Below are 23,676 nucleotides of genomic sequence, written 5' to 3' on the forward strand. Positions count from 1 at the left end.
TGTACAACGCCTTGGGCGAATCTCTTCATAAAGGCCGTTAATAAATCCCAATAAATAAATATCCAGAACCTCCTTAAGAGTTCTCAGCAGGATATCACGTGCAAGTAAATGCATTTTAGGAAAATGTAACATTCTCAGATATCTGCTTCTCTTAACATTTTCTAAAGTATCAAGCTTAATATGAAGAAATAAACTATCCTTAGTTCCTGACACACCTGTTTGTTGTAAAGAGAGAACTGAGCTTCCACTTTGGAAAACTGCTTCCTCAATAAACCCACATTTTTTTCTCTCTCATAGAACTACAATGGTATCACCTTCTACTTACTTGTAGACCCTTTCCATGTGCCCAACCAGCTCATTTTCGAAAGTGATCGCCGGCCATCTTCCGACACAAACAGGAAGATGGCCGGCGATCTCCTGAAACCGGCCAAATCAGTATAGTCAAAAGCCGATTTTGGCCGGCTCCAACTGTTTTCCATCGCGGAGCCGGCAAAATTTCAAGGGGGCGTGTCGGTAGTTTAGTGAAGGCGGGACGGGGACGTGCTCACAAGATGGCCGGCTTCGCCCGATAATGGAAAAAGAAAGGCCAGGCTTGACGAGCATTTCGCCGGCTTTACTTGGTCCCTTTTTTTTCACGACCAAATTTCAACAAGGAGCCCCAACTGACTCGGGGATGACCTCCCCTTACTCCCCCAGTGGTCACCAATCCCCTCCCACCCAAAAAAAAATCCAAGTGCTCGTCAGGGACGTCCTAAAACAAAACTATTTTTGCTCAGCTTTTTCAATAGTACCAGTGGGATTTGAACTAGCCAACTCTGGATTACAGAGTGGCTGAGAGAGACCCCTGTCTGTGATTGGCTGAGAGAAACCTGAAGGGGCATAATCAAAAGGGAGGGACATCCAAGTAAGTGGAGCTGTGGCGAAGTGGTTAGAGTACTGGTCTTGTAATCCAGAGGTGGCTGGTTCAAATCCTACTGGTACTACTGAAAAAGCCTGAGCACTTGGATTTTGTTTCCACTTTTTTGAAGCCGGCCATCTGTCAACCCGGCGATCTCAACATTTGACCTAAACGTTGAGATTTAGCCGGCCCCAACCGTATCGAAAGAAAAGATGGCCAGCCATCTTTTTCAATAATACGGTTGTCACCACCCCTTTGCGGAGCCGGCCATATAGATGGCCGGCGCCGTTCGATTATGCCCCTCCAAGTGGACTAACAGAGCAACCATACTTTTTTGCTGAAGAGTATAGTGCACAGGTAAGTTACAGGGATTCCACTCACATACCAAGGTATGAGAATAACTTAAGCCACAGGTGTATGAGTCTGTTTTGAGAGACTCATAGGAGAAAATAAAGTCATGGGACAGAAGGCAATGCCCTATTGTGGATCAGTAACTGGCTAAACATAGAAAACAAAATAGGACTCCATTTGTATCAATGGATAGAGATAGATAATGGGTTGCCTCAGGGATCTGTACTGAGATCAGTATTTTTAAATATATTTATAAATGATCTGGAAAAGGCAGATGACATAACATTATTCAAGTGGTTAAATCATGAGGAGGAAGTGATGTCATTTCACAGAATGGCTGCATGATGGCTTAGCTCCGTGCAGGCTATTGCTGAAAAGTGCTATTTGCAGAGCAATCCAGAGCCCATCTTAGCTTGTGTATGGCTAAACTGGTATTTCCTGTTGTGGAGAAGTGAACAGTGATGTCACAAGGACCACATGCCATCAATTTAGCAGTGTTTGCATATAGCGGTGCATTGGAGGGGCACCGCATGGTGAGCCAGACCAAGGAGGCTGGAGAAGCGGAACGGCCCCTTCCCACTAAGGTATCTTCTGAGTGACAAGAGGAGAAAGAGCAGGGAGGTGGTGAGGGAATACATCCTTTAAGTGAAATTTGTCTCTGGCTCCAAGAAATAAAAACAGATGAAAAGGCACTGCAAACTGAATTAGCCACGCTGGGAGCGGAACTTCAGAGTGAAATAAGCAACTTGGGACACAGACTTTAAAAGGCAGAACTCAGACTAGATGAACAGGTGGACAACATCGGGGCACTGGACAAAAATATGAAAGTGGCGCAAAAACAAAACCAACAACATTTAGATAAGTTGGAGGACCTCGAAAACAGAAGCAGGTGCCATAACTTGTACTTCTGGGGCATTCCAGAGACTCCAATGTATACTGACAGTGAAGCGATGGTTCAACAAACTGTAAGTTTGCTTTTATCAGATAATAACAATAAATTGGATCTTACTCGGGTACATAGAGCCTTAGGAGCTAATAGGAATAACAAACCTAAGGACATTATTGCATGCTTCTGTGATTATCAGCTTAAAGAACAAGTACTGCACACAGCTCGGCAGTCAGAGCAATTTAAATGGGATTCTTACTGTGTAGAAGTCCATTAGGATCTCGCAACAGCGATGCTCCAAAGATGTTCAGAGTTGTGACCCCTCACAGCATTACAGCGAGAGCAGGGTATAAGATATAAATGGAGACATCCCTTCGCTTTAGTATTCTATAAAGAAGGCAAACTGCATCAAGTCCGATTTATAGCAGAGGCCAAGGAGATTTTGCCGGAAAATGTGGCTGGTGGGTTGTCCGGTTGCCCCAGTCTGCCATCTGTGCTCAACAGGAGAGACCAAAGTGGCAGTGGGTAGTGAAGGACAATAAGTGCCTCCAACGTCAACAGTCCGACACCCGCCTTTCACCACAATCAACACGAAGGATAGATTGCACAGCCGGGAAAGTATATACTAATGTTCTGTAGCAAGATCGGTATATTGGAGAGAAGTTAAATATGGACTCTTGGTTTCTTTGACTATTACTGGATTACTCTATAATAGATATTGTTGTTTATGTTTGCATTAGTGAGCACTCTTCCTCTGCACTATGATTTGCTCCTATATGAAGGAGATCGATCATAAGTTATGGGGGGAGAGGGGGAGGATAAGGGGGAGGTGGGAGAGGTTAAAAGATGGTAAGAGGTAGGGGACCGGAAAACAGGAAAGATATTAAAGAAGAACATGATTTATTTGCTATATAAATGATGGGTTGCACATTAACAACCTTTAATGTTCGCGATAAATTCCCCTAGAAAAACAGGATTGCTTTTTCAAGAGCTGACTCAATTAAAGTCGGATATCGCTCTAATATAGGAAACCTATTTGAGGCCTGAACATGAGCGATTCTGCGTACACAAAAGTTATTCGAAAATATACTTTGCCTCCAACACCCTCCAGTTGAAAACTAAAGGAGTCCTGATAGCGCCTGGGGGAAGTAAAACATGGCAAATTTGCAAAGTGATTAGAGACCCAGGAGGACAATATTTGTTGCTAGTGCTGTTGATGGATAATGATGTTTATACAATAGCGAATATTTATGTACCACATGTAGAGTATAGGGAATATGTGGAGGGGTTGGACCAGGTTCTACTTAAACAGGAATGACCATCTCTAAAGACATCCCGGCGAAGGGGCAGGGAAACCCGTATTATCGAAACAGAGATGGTCGACCTAAATATTGAGATGGTCGACCTTAGAGATGGTCGTCCCCAGTTTTCGGCCATAATGGAAACCAAGGACGCCCATCTCAGAAATGACCAAATGCAAGCCCTTTGGTCGTGGGAGGAGCCAGCATTCATAGTGCACTGGTCCCCCTCACATGCCAGGACACCAACCGGGCACCCTAGGGGGCACTGCAGTGGACTTCACAAATTGCTCCCAGGTGCATAGCTCCCTTACCTTCGGTGCTGAGCCCCCCAAACCCATCCAAAGGCCACTCCTCACAACTGTACACCACTACCATAGCCCTAAGGGGTGAAGGAGCCACCTACATGTGGGTATAGTGGGTTTCGGGTGGGTTCTGAAGGGCTCACATTTACCACCACAAGTGTAACAGGTGGAGGGGGGGATGGGCCTGGGTCCGCCTGCCTGAAGTGCACTGCACCCACTAAAACTGCTCCAGGGACCTGCATACTGCTGTCATGGAGCTGGGTATGACATTTGAGGCTGGCATAGATGCTGGCAAAAAATATTTTTAAAGCTTTTTTTTAGGGTGGGAGGGGGTTAGTGACCACTGGGGGAGTATGGGGAGGTCATCCCCGATTCCCTCCAGTGGTCATCTGGTCAGTTCAGGCACCTTTTTGAGGCTTGGTCGCAAGAAATATTGGACCAAGTAAAGTCGGCCAAGTGCTCGTCAGGGACACCCTTCTTTTCTCCATTATCGGCCGAGGATGCCCTTCTCTTAAGCACGCCCCAGTCCCGCCTTTGCTATGCTTCCGACATGCCCCCGGGAACTTTGGTCGTCCCCACGACGGAAAGCAGTTAGGGACGCCCAAAATTGGCTTTCGATTATGCCGATTTGGGCGACCCTGAGAAAAGGACGCCCAACTCCCGATTTGTGTCGAAAGATGGGCACCCTTCTCTTTCGATTATGCCCCTCTTTATGTCCAGATGGAACTTGGTGATCTATGGTGATCCATAAATCCAGTAGAAAGAGATTATACCTATTATTCACAAACACATAATAGCTACTCTCATATTGACTATTGGCTAGGGGCTCCAATGATAATGGGACAGGTGTCTTCTCATTATATAGCTACATGAACCAGGTCAGACCATTTGCCAGTCACTATTTATTTATTGCATTTGTACCCCACAATATCCCACCTTTTTGCAGGCTCAATGTGGGTTACAGAGTAGGGTTATGATAAAGTCAGTACAAGGTTTAAATACAGTTGATCATAAGCTGAGGTAAAAGAGGATTTAGATAGGCGGATGTTGGGTATGTTGTGTGAGAAGTGTTTTAGGTGTGCTTGGGTGGTTTAAGGGATGATTTGTATCATTGAGGGTGACTTTTGTAAGCTTTGTTAAAGAGGTGTGTTTTCAGAGCTTTGCGGAAGCTGCTTAAGTTGTTCATGGATTTCAGGGCCTTGGGTAACGCATTCCAAAACTGTGTGCTTTTGTATGCAAAGGTCGTAGCATAAGCCTGTTTGTATTTCATTCCTTTGCAGCTGGGGAAATTCAGATTGAGGAACTTGCGGGCCGATCTTTTGGCGTTTCTGGGCGGTAGGTCCACTAGATTTAGCATATAGAGTGGAGCGTCTGCGTGAATGATCTTGTGCACGGTTGTGCAGATCTTGAACTCAATACGTACCTTGAGCGGGAGCCAATGTAGTTTCTCTCTTAGGGGCTTCGCACTTTCATATTTAGGTTTTCCAAAGATGAGTCTGGCTGCCGTCTTTTGGGTTGTTTGGAGTTTTTTAATGGTCTGTTCTTTACAGCCTGCGTACAGTGCGTTGCAGTAGTCCAAGTGGCTTATTACTAGTGACTGTACCAGGGTGCGAAAGATGTTTCTTGGGAAAATAGGTTTAATTCTTTTGAGTTTCCACATCGATTGGAACATTTTTTTCATTGTGTTCTTCACATGGGTATCAAGTGTGAGGTTTCGATCAATGGTGACTCCAAGAATTTTCAGGTTTTCTGAGATAGGAAGTGTGCAGTGAGGTGTGGTTATAGTGGAGTAGTTGTTTGTGTTGTATTGGGAGGTGAGAACTAGGCATTGGGTTTTTTTCTGCGTTGCGCTTTAACCGGAATGAGTCCGCCCATGAGTGCATGATCTGGAAGCTCTGGTTGATCTCGTTGGTTATTTCGTTTAAGTCACTCTTAAACAGGATGGAGATTGTGACGTCATCGTCATATATATAGGGGTTAAGGTTTTGATTGGCAAAGAGTTTGGCTAGTGGTATCATCATTAGGTTGAAGATTGTAGGTGAGAGGGGGGATCCTTGAGGGACTCCACATTCCGGTGTCCAAGGCAGTGATCTGGCAGTATTCGTTATAACTTGGTAGGATCTAGTGGTGAGGAATCCTTTAAACCATTTGAGGACTGGGCCTCCGATTCCGAAGTATTCTAGTATGTGTAATAGTATTCCATGATCTACCATGTCGAAGGCACTAGACATGTCGAATTGTAATATGAGTATGTTCTTGCCGGTTGCAATTTTTTTTGAAGAAGTTCATTGCAGACACTAGTACGGTTTCGGTGCTATGATTTGATCGGAATCCTGACTGTGACTCGTGTAGAATTGAGTGTTTGGTCAGATAATCCGTGAGCTGCTTCGTTGATGCCTCCCATCAACTTTGTAGTGAGTGGGATAGAGGCGACTGGTCGGTAGTTGGTTAGGTCCATTGTGCTTTTCTTGGCGTCTTTTGGCAACGGGGTGAGTAGTATGTTTCCATTTTCCGTGGGTGTCTGTGTTGTTCGAGGTGACCCGTGTGGTGTTTAGGAGATTGTTTATGAGTGAAAAGAGTTTGTGTGTGTCCTTGTAATCTGGTCCTATTATGGTTTTGTAATATGTTCTTTTGGTATGTCTGATGCTGTATTTGTATTTTCTTTGTAACTGTTTCCATTCTTTAAGTGTGTGTTCGTCTTTTTTTTTGCTCCATGCTCAGATTTCTAGTCTTCTGACCTGTGTTTTTAGTTCTTTCAGTTTTTCGTTGAACCATGGGATTGAGCTAATCCTATGCGAGGTTCTGGTTTGGAGCGGGGCTATATTGTCTAGGATTGTTATACATCTATTATCCCATTCTTGTAAGAATTGGGGTGATTCTGTGGTTGTTGTCCATTCGGCAGTATATATTTGTTGCCAAAATGTTAACGGGTCTATTTTGCCTCTTGTTGTGTAGGTTCTTTTTTCCTGTTTTTGTTGTTTCTCTTTTGTTTTCCAGAGGAGGGAAGTATTTGCTTTGTAGTGGTCTGACCATGGTGTGATTGTCCATTTTGTGTCCTTGATTGTGAGGTTCGCGTCTGGTGAAAATTTGTGAGTTATGATGTCCAGTGTGTGGCCATGTTTGTGGGTGGGCTGCATGTTAGGCCAGCGGAACTCCCAGAGTTGGAGGAATTCCTTGCATTTGTTTACGTTGTTTGAGTTGGTGTCTTAAAGATGGAGGTTAATGTCTCCTGCTATGATGATATTCTGGGATGCTAGACAGGTATTTGATATGAAGTCCGTGAAGTGTATCTGAGCTTCTTGCCACTTAGCCGGGGGTCTGTAAAATAGGATTATATTTAATTGATCATGCAAGTTCAGGTGTGTAACTCTGACTGAGGCTATTTCGAGTTGAGGGAGGATCGATTCGGCTGTAATTGTAAATTGGGATTTATAGATTATAGCTATACCTCCGCCTCTTTTTTCTTCTCTCGTCCAATGAGTGATTTTGTATCCTGGTGGACAAAGCTCTAGGATTATTGGGTCTTCAGAGTCATGTATCCAAGTTTCATTGATGAGAAGGAGGTCAAGGTGATCTGCTGTTATCCAGTTGGTTATCGATGTGGTTTTTCTGATTATAGATCTGGCGTTAGTATATCCTATTTGTATTAATTGGTGTTTATTTCTTGGGTTCGGGTTTGTGGTAATTTTTATCAATTGTCTGTTGTCTTGGTGTGCTGGTTTGGGGTCTTTTTTTTATTTTCTTTGTTGGTGTCCATGGGCTTTAAGCTTGTCGTGATCTTTGTTGCTTATTTGGGTGGGCATTCTGCGTATATGAGTGATGTATGATTTGTGAGTTGTGTGGTTGTTGTTATCTGTATCGAAGGTTGTATATATGTGTGAGGTTAGGGTGAGACAGTAAATGAATAAGAGTATTTTGCTGGGGTTCACATCCGCATTTAAGGCACTGCAGCGATTTCTAAAGCAGGTGTGTAAAGAATATCCAGTGCAGGACGAGCGAAGCATCTACACTAAATCAGTTGATGTGATCGCTCGATTCCTTTAAGTTCGAGGAAGTTCAAGGAAGCAGGACCGAGCAATCACAAATGAATCATTACTGTGAGCTATGCATGCAGTTATTTTCTTTTACCTTGAGACTAGGATGGAGTAGCTCCTTTGTTTTAAATTAAAGCAAAGCCAAGCCAGCATTTACATTTAAATCCTTGCTATGAGTGACAAATGAAAGCAATTACATATAAATCATTGCTGTGAACTTTGTTGTAAGCAGTTATTTCCCAGTATCTTATAGTTAGGATGGGGTAGTTCATTTGCCTTAGATTAGAACAGAGCAAAGCAAAGCTAACATTTACATTTAGATCACTGCTGTGAGCGACAGAGCATAGCGACTACATATAAATCATTGCTGTAAGCAGTGCATGTAGCTTTTTTTTTTCTTGCTTTACAATTAGAAAAGAGCAGCTCAATTACCTTATATTTAAAGCAAAGCAAAGCCAGGTGAGCGTTAAATTATTGCTGTGAAGGGAGCATGCAGTTAAATCAAGGCCATGCAATTATGTCCAGTTCTAAGGGCGGTGAAGCTTACTCAGACTTGTATCCGTTCTTCTGTGAGGAGTAATGCGCCTTGTTGATCGTGAGCTTCCACGTGTGTCCTCCCCGAATCGGGATTTCCTCCCGTTCCGGTTCTCTCTGTGGTTGGTGTTCGTCCACCGTCTCCTCTTCCAAGGGCAGTGCAGAGGGGCGATTGAGGTGAGCTATATGTTTAGGCCTAGTTCAAAAAGCGCTGGGAACTTGCTACAATCACATTGTTGCTAATGCCAGGAAAGAACTCTCGGTTTTCATATCGGCCTATTTCATTGCTTAATACAGATTACAAATTGTTCACCAAGATCCTGGCCGCCCGTATGCAGCGAGTATTGCCTAATTTGATTCAAGTAGTTAAATCATGAGCCTGATTATGAAGAATTGTATGAGAACCTTAAGAGACTGGGGGAATGAGCATCTAAATGGAAGAGGACATTTAATGTGGATAAATACAAAGAGATGCATACAGGGAAGCATAATCCAAGCTACAGATATAGAAGTCACCAATCAGGAAAGGCACAGTTAGAAAAAACAAATGCAATGTTATGAATTATTTAGGAAAGGAAGATAAAATGGAGGATAGCATTATGCCTCTGTATAAGTTCAAGATGTGACCACACCTTGAGTACTGTATGTAATTCTGGTTATCTCATCTCAAAAAAATATAGATGAACTAAAAAAGCTCCAGCGAAGGGTGACAAAATGATAGAGGGGACATGACAATTCCCCTGCAGGGAAAAGCTAAACTCGTTAGGGCTTTTTAGCTTGGCAAAGAGACAGCTAAGGGGAGATATGATATTGGTCTATCACATCCTTAGTGGGACGGAACTTGTGAATACAGAATGATTGTTTGCTCTTTCAGACAGAACTAGGACTATGGGACAATCTATGTACATGACTATGTTGCTGGAGATTATGCTGAAAACAGTTAGAATAGCTGAGTTTAAAAATACAAGTTTCTGGAGGAAAAGTCCAGAAATCATTATTAGCTATATAGACTACGGAAAGCCACTGCTTATCCTTGGTTATGAACAAGGAAGATCAAATTTATTTTTTGGGACCCAGCCACGTACTTGTGACCTGGATCGGCCACTTTTGGATACAGGATGTTGGGTATGATGCATCTTTGATCTGACCCAGTATGACATTTCTTATGTTCCTAAGTGACACAACAGGCTTGAACGTATCATAGTAACATAAACACACAATAGAGTGCAAGGGTAAATCACAGTGATGCGTAACAAAAAACATATCACTACATACAATCACTCTGCATTGAAGAATAGTTGCACACCAAACATTTTTCTCCAAACGTCTGTCAACGTAAAAACTTACCTTACATCAGTAATCTGTGGATTCTTGAACTCTTTGATGGCTACAATAGACTTGTGGTACTCCCCCCGATAAAGACTAGAGCTGCCAGTTTCCATTAGCTTTTCATGTATCTTGAGTGTTTCTTTTGTAATCTCAGTGGTACCCAAAGCAGAAGGATTTAATTGTTTTTCCACTGAATGGACATGAAATACAAAGGTTAATTGAGGAACTGTGTACAAGAAATGTAAAATGAATTGTACAAAATCTTATTGAGATCACTGTGATTAAAACAATCTTCTCACCTGTATGACAGCCTGATTCACTGAGTAGGGGTGGCAGAACAATAGACAACAACATATAAACATAAATGATATACACAGATATGAGCTACTTGTTACACCCAGTCTGCACATTTATGCCTGCCTAATAAGCTGTCACTAGGTCTTACTTCATCTGTGGTCTTCACTCTCCCTCCCACCCTACCACTAAGTCCCTTTTATATCTGTCCCACAGTTATGCTTCCTACCACCAGAGCTATCACAAGAGAGGGGAAAACTAGGAAACCACCCCTAGGACAACAAACTGGGAGGCACTGAGAGAGAAATGCAGTGTCCCTCTACTGCTGCCTCACTCAGTTGAAGCACCAAGGGCAGGGATTATGCCAGGGCAATCATGAGTAAGCTCTGATGCAGCCATGCTGATGGGGAAGGGAAGGAGGGAGATTTCCCCTCAACATTTGGCCCAGCAATGGTCCTGTCCACTAATTCTGCTTCAGATATCCACCACCTGGTGGTAATGAAAGACTCGGCTCAGATTTAAAACAAATTGGAGAAAATATTTTTTCACTCAATGAACTATCAACCTGTGGAATTTGTTGCCAGAGGATGTGGTTAAGGCATCTAGAATAGTTGGGCTTAAAAAGAAGCTTGGACAAATTCCAAGAGGAAAAGTCCAAAAGAATTATTAGTCAGATAGACCTTGGAAGGCTACTATTCATCACTGGGAGGATGTTGGGCTTGATGGCCTTGTGTCTGGCCCAGCAGGGTATATCTTATGGTCTTTATATCTCAACTTGCACTCTCTACTAGTATTTATAGTATTTGTTCAACTGTGTTACTGAGCACTCGCTGATCCTTTTCATTTGTTTGGTATTTAAATAGACATTTTTCCAAACAGCACTTTCAAAAGGAAAAGAGACTTTTGTTTGTAGAAAATGACCTTTCCTGTTCTGATTTTGGACGTTTTACAAAAAACATCCAAATTCAGACTTAGATGTCATATCCAAAAATGCCCCTTATGCATTTGGCTCGCCCAAAGTCACAAGGAGCAGCACTGGGAAATGAACCCATGTTGCCAGGATCAAAGCCACTCCTCCTCTGTTTTGGATATCTTGCATTTGGCCGTCTTTTTGAAAATGGACCAAAAAAAAAAAGGACGTCCAAATCACAGGACATCCATAGTATTTTCGAACACAAAAGATAGACATCCATCTTTTTCGAAAATGACCTTCTTTCCTGTTCGGAATTTGGATGTCTTTGTAAAATGTCCAAATTCTGATTTGGACATTTCTTTTGAAAATGCCCCTCATATACGAAACAAATGAAGACTAGGAGGGGTGTTCCTACAATTTGTGTAAACTATTACTACTGCTACTACCACTATTTAGCATTTCTATAGTGCTACAAGGCGTACGCAGCGCTGCACAAACATAGAAGAAAGACAGTCCCTGCTCAAAGAGCTTACAATCTAATAGACAAAAATAAAGTAAGCAAATCAAATCAATTAATGTGTACAGGAAGGAGGAGAGGAGAATAGGTGGAGGCAAGTAGTTACAAGTGGTTACGAGTCAAAAGCAATGCTAAAGAAGTGGGCTTTCAGTCTAGATTTAAAGGTGGCCAAGGATGGGGCAAGACGTAGGGGCTCAGGAAGTTTATTCCAGGCGTAGGGTGCAGCGAGACAGAAGGCGCGAAGTCTGGAGTTGGCAGTAGTGGAGAAGGGAACAGATAAGAAGGATTTATCCATGGAGCGGAGTGCACGGGAAGGGGTATAGGGAAGGACGAGTGTGGAGAGATACTGGGGAGCAGCAGAGTGAGTACATTTATAGGTTAGTAGAAGAAGTTTGAACAGGATGCGAAAACGAATAGGGAGCCAGTGAAGCGACTTGAGGAGAGGGGTAGTATGAGTAAAGCGACCCTGGCGGAAGATGCGACGGGCAGCACAGTTTTGAACCGATTGGAGAGGGGAGAGGTGACTAAGTGGGAGGCCAGCAAGAAGCAAATTGCAGTAGTCTAAACAAGAGGTGACAAGGGTGTGGATGAGGGTTTTGGTAGAGTGCTCGGAAAGAAAGGGGCCGATTTTATGGATGTTGTAAAGAAAGAAACGACAGGTCTTGGCGATCTGCTGGATATGAACAGAGAAGGAGAGAGAAGAGTCAAAGATGACCCCAATGTTTCGAGCTGAGGAGACAGGGAGAATGAGAGAGCCATCAACAGAAATAGAAAACGGGGGTAGTGGGGAGGTGGGTTTGGGGGGGAAAATGAGAAGCTGGTTTTGGTCATGTTTAATTTCAGGTGGCGTTGAGACATCCAGACAGCAATATCAGACAAGCACGCTGAAACTTTGGTTTGGATGCAAGGTGAGATATCAGGGGTAGAAAGGTAGATTTGGGAGTCATCAGCATAGAGATGGTAGGAAAAGCCATGGGATGAGATTAATGAACCAAGGGAAGAAGTGTAGATAGAAAAGAGGAGGGGACCAAGAACAGAACCCTGAGGTACGCCGACAGGCAGAGGGATAGAAGTAGAAGAGGATCCACCAGAGTGAACACTGAAGGTGCGGAGGGAGAGGTAGGAAGAGAACCAGGAAAGGACAGAGCCCTGGAATCCAAGTGAGGACAGGGTATCGAGGAGTATGCTGTGATCAACAGTGTCAAAAGTAGCGGAAAGATCAAGAAGAATGAGGATGGAATAGAGACCTCTGGATTTAGCCAGTAATAGGTCATTGGAGACTTTAGTAAGCGCAGTTTCGGTTGATTGGAGAGGGCGAAAACCAGATTGTAGTGGGTCAAGAATAGCATGTGAGGAGAGAAAATCAAGGCAGCGGTGGTGAACAGCACGCTCAAGTAATCTGGAGAGAAAAGGAGATGGGTCGGTAATTTTAGGGACAAGTAGGGTCGAGTGAAGGCTTCTTAAGGAGCGGTGTGACCACAGCATGTTTAAAGGCAGTAGGGACAGTTGCAGTGGAAAGTGAGAGGTTGAGAATGTGACAGATAAAAGGAATAAGAGCAGGTGAGATGGCATTAAGAAGGTGGGTGGGAATGGGATCAGAGGAACAGGTGGTACATTTTGAGGAAGAAAGGAGAAGTGTAGTTTCCTATATAGTAACTTCAGGAAAGAAGGAAAAGGAATGAGGGGAAGGAGAGAGAGGGGAACGGACTAGTGGAGGGAGAGGTGGTGAGGTAGAGAATTCAAGGTTTATCTTTTGAACCTTGTCGTGAAGAATTCAGCAAGGGTCTGAGGAGATAATGAAGGGGGAGTTGGGGGAGGGGGCACCTTGAGGAGCGAGTTCAATGTGGTGAAGAGAAGTCGAGGGTTAGAGCCAAGAGAGTTGGTCAGTTGGATATAATAATCCTGTTTGGCACGTAAAAGAGCAGATTGAAAGGAGGTCAGCATGAACTTAAAGTGTAAGAAATCAGCAAGGGCCCGAGATTTCCACCAGAGGCGTTCGGCGGAGCAGGTACAGGAACGTAGGTAGCGGATATTAGAAGTCAGCCAAGGTTGGGGTTTTGTACGCCTTATAGGGTGGGTCATCAAAGGTGCAAGAGTGTCTAAGGCAGAGGATAGAGTATTGTTGTAAGAAGAAACAGCCTCGTTGACAGACGTGGATGGTGCCACAGTAGGGAGGAGGTTTGAAACATGGGAGGATAGAGATGAAGGGTCAATATCGTGAAGATTCCTAGATAAATTAGATAAGATAGGACGGGACTGGGAGGGAGGAGATTTAAGTGTGAAAGTTATAAGATGGTGATCAGAGAGGGGAAGATCAGAGGCAAGGAAACTAGAGGTTGAACAGTTGGAGGAGAAGATGAGATCAAGACAGTGACCATTTTGATGAGTGGAGTAGGTGGAGCATAGTTGGAGATTAAAGGAGGATGTTAAAGCGAGTAACTTGGAAATATAAGAGTTGGAAGGATCATTAGCAGAAATATTAAAGTCACCAAGGATGAGAGAGGGGCAGGAAGGATCATGGAAGAAGGCAAGCCAGGCATCAAAGTCACTGAGAAAGGATGAAAGGGACTTATCAGGGGGACGATAAATGACTGCTATTCGAAGAGGCAGAGGAGAGAAAAGGCGGATAGAGTGGACTTCAAAGGAGGAAAAACAGTGAGATTACTACTACTACTACTTAACATTTCTAAAGTGCTACTAGGGTTACGCAGCGCTGTACAATTTAACATGGAAGGACAGTCCCTGCTCAAGGAGCTTACAATCTAAAAGACAGGTGTACAATCTAAAGACAAGTGTACAATCTAAAAGACAGGTGTAGAGTCAATCTGATAGGGCATACTATATTTCTCGAAAGGTTAGGTGCCGAAAGCAGCATTGAAGAGGTGAGTTTTAAGCAGAGATTTGAAGATGGGTAGGGAGGGGGCTTGGCGTAGGGGTTGAGGAAGATTGTTCCAGGCATAGGGTGAGGCAAGGCAGAATGAGCGGAGCCTGGAGTTGGCAGTGGTGGAGAAGGGTACTGAAAGGAGGGATTTGTCCTGTGAGCGGAGGTTACGGGCGGGAACATAGGGGGAGATGAGGGTAGAGAGGTAGTGAGGAGCCGCAGACCGGGTGCATTTGTAGGTAAGGAGGAGAAGCTTGAATTGTATGCGGTATCTGATCGGAAGCCAGTGAAGTGACTTGAGGAGAGGGGTGATATGAGTATATCGGTTCTGGCGGAATATAAGACGTGCGGCAGCGTTCTGAACGGATTGAAGGGGGGATAGATGGCTAAGTGGGAGGCCGGTGAGGAGTAAGTTGCAGTAGTCAAGGCGAGAGGTAATGAGAGCTTGGACGAGAGTTCGTGTGGTGTGCTCAGAGAGGAAAGGGCGAATTTTGCTGATGTTGAAGAGGAAGAAGCGACAGGTCTTGGCAGTCTGTTGGATATGCGCAGAGAAGGAGAGGGAGGAGTCGAAGATGACTCTGAGGTTGCGGGCAGATGGGAAGGGGAGGATGAGGGTGTTATCAACTGAGATAGAGAGTGGAGAAAGAGGAGAGGTGGGTTTAGGTGGAAAGACGAGGAGCTCGGTTTTGGACATGTTCAGCTTCAGGTGGTGGTTGGACATCCAGGCAGCAATGTCGGATAAGCAGGCCGATACCTTGGCCTGGGTCTCCGCGGTGATGTCTGGTGTGGAGAGATATAGCTGGGTGTCATCAGCATAAAGATGATACTGAAAACCATGAGATGAGATCAGTGAGCCTAGGGAAGAGGTGTAGATAGAGAAGAGAAGGGGTCCAAGGACAGATCCCTGGGGAACTCCAACAGATAGTGGGATGGGAGTGGAGGAAGATCCATGAGAGTGTACCCTGAAGGTGCGGTGGGAGAGATAAGAGGAGAACCAGGAGAGGACAGAGCCTTCGAACCCAAAAGAGGACAGTGTGGCAAGAAGTAAATCATGATTGACAGTGTCAAACGCAGCGGATAGATCGAGGAGGATGAGGATGGAATAGTGGCCTCTGGATTTGGCGAGGAGCAGGTCGTTGCAGACTTTAGAGAGTGCTGTTTCTGTCGCGTGTAGAGGGCGAAAACCGGATTGAAGTGGATCGAGGATGGCATGAGAGGAGAGAAAATCAAGGCAACGACTGTGAACGGCGCGCTCAAGTATTTTGGAGAGGAAGGATAGGAGAGAGATGGGGCGGTAGTTGGAGGGGCAGGTAGGGTCAAAGTGATGGTTTTTTGAGGAGAGGTGTGACTACGGCATGCTTGAAGGTGTCAGGGACAGTTGCAGTGGAGAGAGAAAGGTTAAGGATGCGACAGATGGAGGGGGTGACAGTATGGGAGATGGTGTTAAGTAGGTTGGTGGGGATGGGATCGGAGGAACAGGTGGTGCATTTCGAGGAGGAAAGAAGGCGGGAGGTTTCATCCTCGGTGATCTCAGGAAAGGAGGAGAAAGAGGCCATGGTTGGTTGGTTGTTGGATAGGGCTACAGGCTGAAGAGGAGGTGGTGGCTTGGTAGTGAACTCAAGGTTGATCTTTTGCACCTTGTCGCGGAAGTAGTCAGCCAGTGATTGAGGAGAGAGGTTTAGGGGGAGTGGGAGTGGGGGCACTTTGAGGAGGGAGTTAAGGGTGGTGAAGAGACGACGAGGGTTGGAGCTAAGAGAATTGGTCAGTTGGGTGTAATAGTCCTGTTTTGCAAGGAATAGGGAGGAATGGAAGGGGGGATAGCATGAATTTGTAGTGAAGGAAGTCTGAATGGGTACGAGATTTCCTCCAGAGGCGTTGAGGTGGAAGAAGGGGTTGAATTCTGGAGGAGGGAGAGAGAAGTAGTCCAACAGCGCCCCCGCGACCAGCAGGGTGAGGAGTATGTGAAAAAAGATAACCGCCATGGCAGAGGGCTGCAACTGAAGCAGAGTCATCAGGGCAGAGCCAGGTTTCTGTTATGACGAGCAGATGGAGGTGACGCAAGATAAAGAGGTCCTGGATATAGGGGAGTTTGTTACAGATAGAGCGGGCATTCCATAGGGTGCAAGAGAAGGGCAGAGAAGAGGAGGGGAGTAGAGGAATAGAGATGATGTTAGAGAGGTCGTGGTGAGATCTGTAGAGTTGGGATAATAGTTGGTGAGGAGGGCCAGGATTGGGATTGATGTCACCGGCTGAGAGTAAGAGAAGAGGAGGAGAGGTGTGACTACGAAGGCGTCGAAGGCAAGAGGTATTTAGGTGGAATGGGGAAGGCAAAATGGAGGGAAGAAAGAGACGGAGATTAAAAGCCAAGAGGGAGGAAGAGGTTAGGAGAGAAGGTGAGGTGATGAAGTCGATGGATGGGCAGTGAGTTCCTGTAGCGGAGAGAGGTAGGGGGTGAGGGAAAAGATTAGGAAGGGACAGGGCTAGGAAGAGAATGTGAATAGGAGCCATAAACAACTGAGGTACTTTAGCAACTGAGAAGAAGATTAGATGTAAAGAGAAAAATGCCCCGCACGCCATTAGGCGCACGACACCTAGAGCGGAGGCCCTGAGTGGGTCGGAGTGGTCCTGGGTGTCACCCCAGAGAAGGCTGTAAGGATATGCAGATGAGCTGCAAGTCCTCCACAGCACCTGAAAGGCAGCTGGTGGTAGAGCTGGGCACCTCTCAGCTGAGGAAAGGCTTACCAGGGGTTAGGCCGAAGCCAGCATTCCTCCCCCTGAGGTCGCCTGATCTAACTATTATAGAATAAGGGATCTGTGCCTAATTTAGACGCAAGGATTTACACCAGGGTTTACATGGTGTAAATCCTTGTGTCTAAGTTAGGCGCCAATCCCAGCGCTAAGCGTATTCTATAAACGGTACCTAACTTTCAGTGTCATTTATAGGATAGTGCTTAATGCAGTTCTTTACCAGCACTATTATAGAATTTGGTCCATTGTAGATATGCATAAAGTTGTAGAGGAACAAATTATACAACTCAATGGGGAGATGAAACAGGAAAAATTTACTCTAGTGAACAAATATGCGTCTAGTCATAGGATTCTGGAAAGGGGTTCAGACCTTTGTAAGAGAAAAGAGCAATAACCACTTACTGATAAGAAACAATTTCAATATTGTACTCAACCCAAAATTAGACTGCTACCTTGCGGGTACAGGCAGAACGGGGGAAACTTGAGGAATAATTTTGAAGTTTCTACACAATAACTTAGTTGATTTGTAGAGATAATAATTTCCTTCCTACATCCAGTATACTACTACTGAGCTGTATATAACAGATATACTAGAATTGACATGCTGCCCAATCAGAAAGGTAAAAATCTTAAAAAACTTAAAAAGAAAAACCGTGCATTAAAATATAAACAAAAGATGAGGAAACGAATGAAGAGCGGGGGGGGGGGGGGGAGGGGTGTAGGAGGGTGTACCTCCTCCTACTTCCCCCCCCTCCCACTCTTTATTTAAGTTTTTTATCTTTCCGATCCTGGTGTTGTATATTACTTTTTAACTTTTGGTGGTCTTTGTTGGGACGACAACGTCTCTGTGCTTGCTCCTCTTTAAAATGAGGCACCACAATTTTTTGCCTTGGATCTGCATTTAAGCATGAGACACACTTTTTTCTTTTAAGCCGCTATCCCTTCTATGTAAGTAGATCTTACCTAGTCTTTTTCTTTTTCAATCATTTTCACACCCCTTTTTTGTGCTTCAACAGTGTTCCTTTTTCACATATACATTGTTTCCTACGTTTTTCCACACATCTATATTTAGAGAGATATGCTACACACCATTTATTCATCTTCCATTAATTCAATGGGTTTCTTTACAGTCTTTGCCATTTCTTTTTGGTTATCATGCAATATTTATTCTTAAATATATCATCCATTTTTAGTATTATATATATCTTATATATTCTGTTTACTCATTTGTGTTCTAGTGTTCTGCTATCTGTATTATATAATAAGATAACTCTAATATGTTTCCAGTGCTCTGCCTCCTTATGATTGAACAATTTGTCCCTTTGTTCGCTTTTAGATATTATTTCTTAATCTGTTTCATCTGAGCACACATTCAATGTGATACTTCTTTTGAAGGTCAGTTTTATTATAATTTGTCATTATTTTTGTAGCATTTTGAATTACATTACGTTTTTGTAATCATATCAAATTTTGCTTTGCCATCCTTATATTTGGATACTGTCCATCACATGTTTATATACCTTGTAGGTCATTTTTTTTATTAGCTATTATCATTTTTATAAATTATTTAGTATGATTTGTATTTTCATAATTGTTATTATTGTCAAATATATATTTTATGATTGTTTTAAATTTTGTTTTATGCATTGTTTTGTATGTAGTGTTTGACCCCTGAGGCAGATGGTTATCCGTCGAAACACAGACCCGTGTCGGGTCACACTGGGTGCTGATAAAGTCACTTCAATCAACCTTGGCTGTCAAGACTTTTTGGTACACCCCTACTTCTTGTTTTGTGATTATTGATGCACACGTAGGGGTTTCTTTACCCTGACCTGTTGATTGCTGCCCAATCTTGTTAACCATAGATGTTAAAATAATGGCCAAGGTACTGGCCAACAGACTGGCACCTCTGTTGCCGTCTGTCATTCACCTCGTTCAGGCAGGATTCATCCCAGGATGTCAGATTGTGGATAATATAAGGATATTGAATTTGATTTGGGTTTTCAAACAAGAAAAGATCCCGTCTATACTCCTGGTGATAGATGCTGAAAAAGCATTCAGCAGGGAACATTGATACTTTATGTTTGCAGTATTTAAAAAAACAGGTATTGGCCTGGGATTTAGAAAATGGATATAACTCTTATGGTTAATTTTAAGCTGGGGAGAGGCACAAGGCAGGGATACCATTGTTCCCCTTACTCTTGGCACTAGCCTTGGAGCCAATGGCACAAAGGAAAAGGGACAGAGGATATTAAGGGGACAGAAGTAGGTTGGGATGCATATAAATTTTTTTGTTCACTAAGGATGTGATTCTGCCCTTATCAAAAACCACATATTATACTCCTGGTGGTCCTTAGGGAGTTGAAAGATTGTGGCGTGGTATGTATCTGGATTCAAAATCAATATAGGTAAAAACCTAAGGCCCTTAGGGGTCAATTCTGTATAGGGCACCAAAAAATAGGCACCAAAATGAAGGTGAAATTCTGGGTACTAAGCTCTATTCCATATCAGCATCTGGACACCCAGATGCAGTTATACAATAGAGAGTATGTCGGCATATACGTGCATACACGTAAGCCTGATCAGTGGCAGGTGTAAATGCATGCATCTAAATGCTGCATTTTAGCATGTAACATCGTATTCTATAAGTTGTATGAAAATGTGGGACCCACCTATACTCTGCCACATATATGCCCCCTTGCAAATACGAACTATTGGCTAGATTCTATATATCACACCTAAAAATCAACGCCAAAAAAACCCCTTGCCTGGGCATATTCTATAAGTACACCTAAATTTAGGCATACTTTATAGAATACGGCTAAATTTTGGTGCAGTTTATAGAATACGCCGAGTGCCCGTCTGTGCAACTAAATTTAGTCGCAGGCAATTATGCCAAGTAAAGCTTGGTGTAAATGCCAATGCTTAAATTAGATGCAGACCAGGTGTATTCTATAACACGCAATGCCCATGGCCCGCCCATTCCATGCCCATGGCCACACCCCCTTTTCAGCTATGCATCTTAGAATATACTCGCATCACTTTACAGAATATGCTTGGACAGTTGTGTGCATAAATTCAAATTAAGGCCAATTAGTGTCAATAACTGCTTGTTAATTGGCAATTATTGGCGCTGATTGGCTTGTTAACTAATTAAGGTGCGCACAAATCCAGAATATGACTGGATTTCAGTGTGCAATTTAAGTCACGCTATATAGAATTCAGGGATATGTGTGTTAGGTGCTCAATTTGTAGAATAGCACTTAGTGCGCACAGAGAACATATGTGTGTGAATGTTATATTCACACGTGTAAGGGCTACTATTCTATAATGTAGCATGCAAACAGTGCTTACATTTAAGCACTAAGTGGTCAATATTCAGCCTGCAGTGGTAAGCGGCTTATAAGCTGCTTCTAGTCACAGGCTGACATAACCTCAGATATTCAATGTTGGGGCATTTGAGATTCTCAGCACTGCATATCCAGGTATGCACACCAATTTAGAAGCTAACTGGATACTGGCTGATAGTCAGACTGGTGCCCCGTTAACTCAGAGCATAAAGTTAGGACAGCTGTTTTGCTATCCTAAGGGGCTCTTTTAATTAGGAGTGCCGAAAAATGGGCTGTGCTAGTGTAGATGTGTGTTTTGGGCACGCGCAGATCCATTTTTCAGCACACCTGTAAAAAAGGCCTTTTTAAAATTTTTTGCTGAAAATGGATGTGCTGCAAAATTAAAATTGGCGCGCGTCCAATTTGGGTCTGAGACCTTACCGCCAGTCATTGACTTAGCAGTAAGGTCTCATGCGTTAACCGTGCATAATCGTCTACATGCGTAGAATGATGATTACCCCTCAGTTTCTGTCACGCGCCAGAAAATAAAAATTATTTCCGATGAACGTAGCAGATGCGCATCAAAAATGAAATTACTGCAAGTGCCATGCGGTAGCCGAGCGGTAACTGCAAATTGATGTGCATTGGGTGCATGTAGGCACCTATGCAGCTTAGTAAAAGGGCCTCTTTATGTGGTTACTTAACCAGTTAGTGGACTGAATTTCGCCGCTAGCCTGCTAGTTGACACTCTGCCCTAACTCCACCCCTAACCTAGCTAGATAGGGGATATGAACATAACAATATAAATGCTGCCATACTGGGACAGACTGAAGGTCCATCAAGCCCAGTATTCTGTTTCCAACAGTGGCCAATCCAGGTCACAAGTACCTGGCAAGATCCCAAAAGAGTAAAACAGCTTTTATGCTGCTTATCCTAGAAGTAATACCAATATTAATATAGGGCTTATTAATCACAATTTCTCTCAAACAAGGGTTCAATGCAATGTACAAATTGAAAGTACCCAAAGGCATTTTTAACACAGTCTTAGGATAAGCTAAACAAACTGAAAATTAGTAGCAGTGCTTGAAAAAATATGTCTTCAGAAACTTACGGAATTTTAAGTAATTTCTCTCAACTCTAACAGATAATGGGAGAGAATTCCATAATGGTACCTCAATAACCATAAACATTGTATTAAAATACCTTTTGAAATCGCACCTTACCAAAAGGCCATTGTATGAAGAATTAATTGGTTAAACAATCTTGATGAATGGCCAAATAAGGATTTTAAAACTATACTTATCACAAGGTATGAGGTGGAACCATAACTAGGGTTACCATATGGCTCCAGAAAAAGGAGGACACACTGATCCAGTCCAGGTTTTGCTTCCATTGAAAGCAATGGAGTAAAACCCAGACTGGCTCAATCTGTTCTCCTTTTTCTGGAGCCAAATGGTAACCCTAATATGCAAAATGCTTTAAAAGAGACATGCTCTTTTACTGGAAAGCAATGCAACCTCATCATATATTTTGAGACATAAGTAAATCTATTTATTTTAAAAATTAATATCACAGAATTTTTTTTTAATAAGCTGTAGCTTATATAAGTGTTTGGAGCATATTCCCTCATACAGTACATTACAATAAGATGAGGAAGTATCATCATCTGAACCAAAACAGCAAAGGTCTCCATTGTGAAAAATGATCAAATCAACCTTGTCTTAACTTAAACAATGTTTTCCTCCAGAGGTAATTAACTTGCGGACTATAAGTCAGTGAAGAGTCTAAAATCACTCCCAACACTCGAGACTCAGTTTCTATTGGTAATATCCTATCATCAGTCAACTTGATAAAAGAAGATATAATCACTTCAGATTTTTTGAACCATAAGGTTTTGTCTTGTTTGAGTTCAATTTTAACTTATTTGACCAGGCCCATTTTTGAACTGTGTATATTCCTGAGGAGATAACTTCAGACAATTCAGAAATTATAAGAGGTACAGGTAGCAAAAATAAGCAGTGGATTTTCCCAAGTCCATTTTAATAATGGATTATTAACTTTTCTTTCAGGAAATCATCCAAACCTTTTTTAAACCCAGCTATTAACTGCTTTTACATTACATTATTGCTTATGTTCCGCAATAGTCCTTAGAGTTTAATGCAGATTACAGAAAAAAATTAGACAGGCAGACCCTGTGATCGAACAAAAAATACATTACTATAATATCCAGCCCAAGACTAGCTTAATACAGCCTTAAGATAAACATTTCTTGAACAAAGATTAGTAATTTCCTAAATTCAAGGTAGTTACAATTTTATCTTACATCCTGTGGGATTGAATTCCAAATAGCAGGTGCTTGATATAAAAGTCTAACGAAAAAATAGTTTATACTTTAGCTTACTAGGACTGGGAAAATTAAGTTGTAAACTATCTCGAGACCTCTATTTGTACTAGTGATTTGTACCCAATCCAGCAAACAGGTTGGAGATAACCCATAAAGAATCTTATAGACCATTGTACAAGCCTTAAATTGAACATGCCACCAGCTACCAATAAAGGGCCACCAGCAGAGGGAAAATCTATCACTTTTATGAGCTGAAAATATTAAATGTGCTGCTGTATTCTGAATGGTTTTAAATTTTTTTTCAGAAGATTCTTTTGACAACCTGCATATATGTTATTGCTGTAGTCTAAAGTTGACAAAAGTAAACTTTGCACAGCCAGTCGAAATATATGGGTGTCAAACAAATTACGAATTCTTCCTTCTCTGCGCATATCCAGCAGATTGCCAAGACCTGTCGCTTCTTCCTCTATAACCTTAGCAAAATTCGCCCTTTCCTCTCTGAGCACACCACCCGAACTCTCATCCACTCTCTCATTACTTCTCGCCTTGACTACTGCAACCTACTCCTCACTGGCCTTCCACTTTGCCATCTATCCCCCCTTCAGTCCGTTCAGAACTCTGCTGCACATCTTATATATATTGGAGTAATCATTATTTTGTAGTGCACAAGTATATTTTTGTAACTTGCTTTGCATTTTGCCATATTGTTATTTTTATATCTATAATGAATAATATATTTCCATTTTGGCATTATTCCTTCTATTGGGAGTCAGCCTGACAAGAACCTAAGGGCCAAATAAGAGGTACTGTCATATTCCTAGTAAACGAGTCCAGAATAATTGTTATTTAGTAACTAGTAAAAAAGGCCCGTTTCTGACACAAATGAAACGGGCGCTAGCAAGGTTTTCCTCGGAGTGTGTATGTTTGGGAGAGTGTATGTGAGAGTGACTGTTTGAGAGTCAGAGTTAAAGTGTGAGTGTGTGAGAGAGAGAGTGTGTTTGTGAGAGAGTGTGTG

At 42.9% G+C, this 23,676-nt stretch overlaps 1 protein-coding gene across 5 annotated transcripts in view; it reads right to left on the reverse strand.

Annotated features, from left to right (window-relative positions):
- MLKL (mixed lineage kinase domain like pseudokinase) overlaps window positions 1-23,676 on the reverse strand; it is a 190,597-nt gene that overhangs the window by 108,080 nt on the left and 58,841 nt on the right. For all 5 annotated transcript variants that reach the window (XM_030203626.1, XM_030203629.1, XM_030203625.1 and 2 more), the window contains exon 4: window positions 9,654-9,825. In XM_030203626.1, coding sequence (XP_030059486.1) covers window positions 9,654-9,825 — 172 coding nt within the window. The remainder of the gene's footprint in view (window positions 1-9,653; window positions 9,826-23,676) is intronic.

Source organism: Microcaecilia unicolor, chromosome 5 (assembly GCF_901765095.1).
Source record: "Microcaecilia unicolor chromosome 5, aMicUni1.1, whole genome shotgun sequence".
NCBI classification, from domain to species: Eukaryota; Metazoa; Chordata; class Amphibia; order Gymnophiona; family Siphonopidae; genus Microcaecilia; species Microcaecilia unicolor.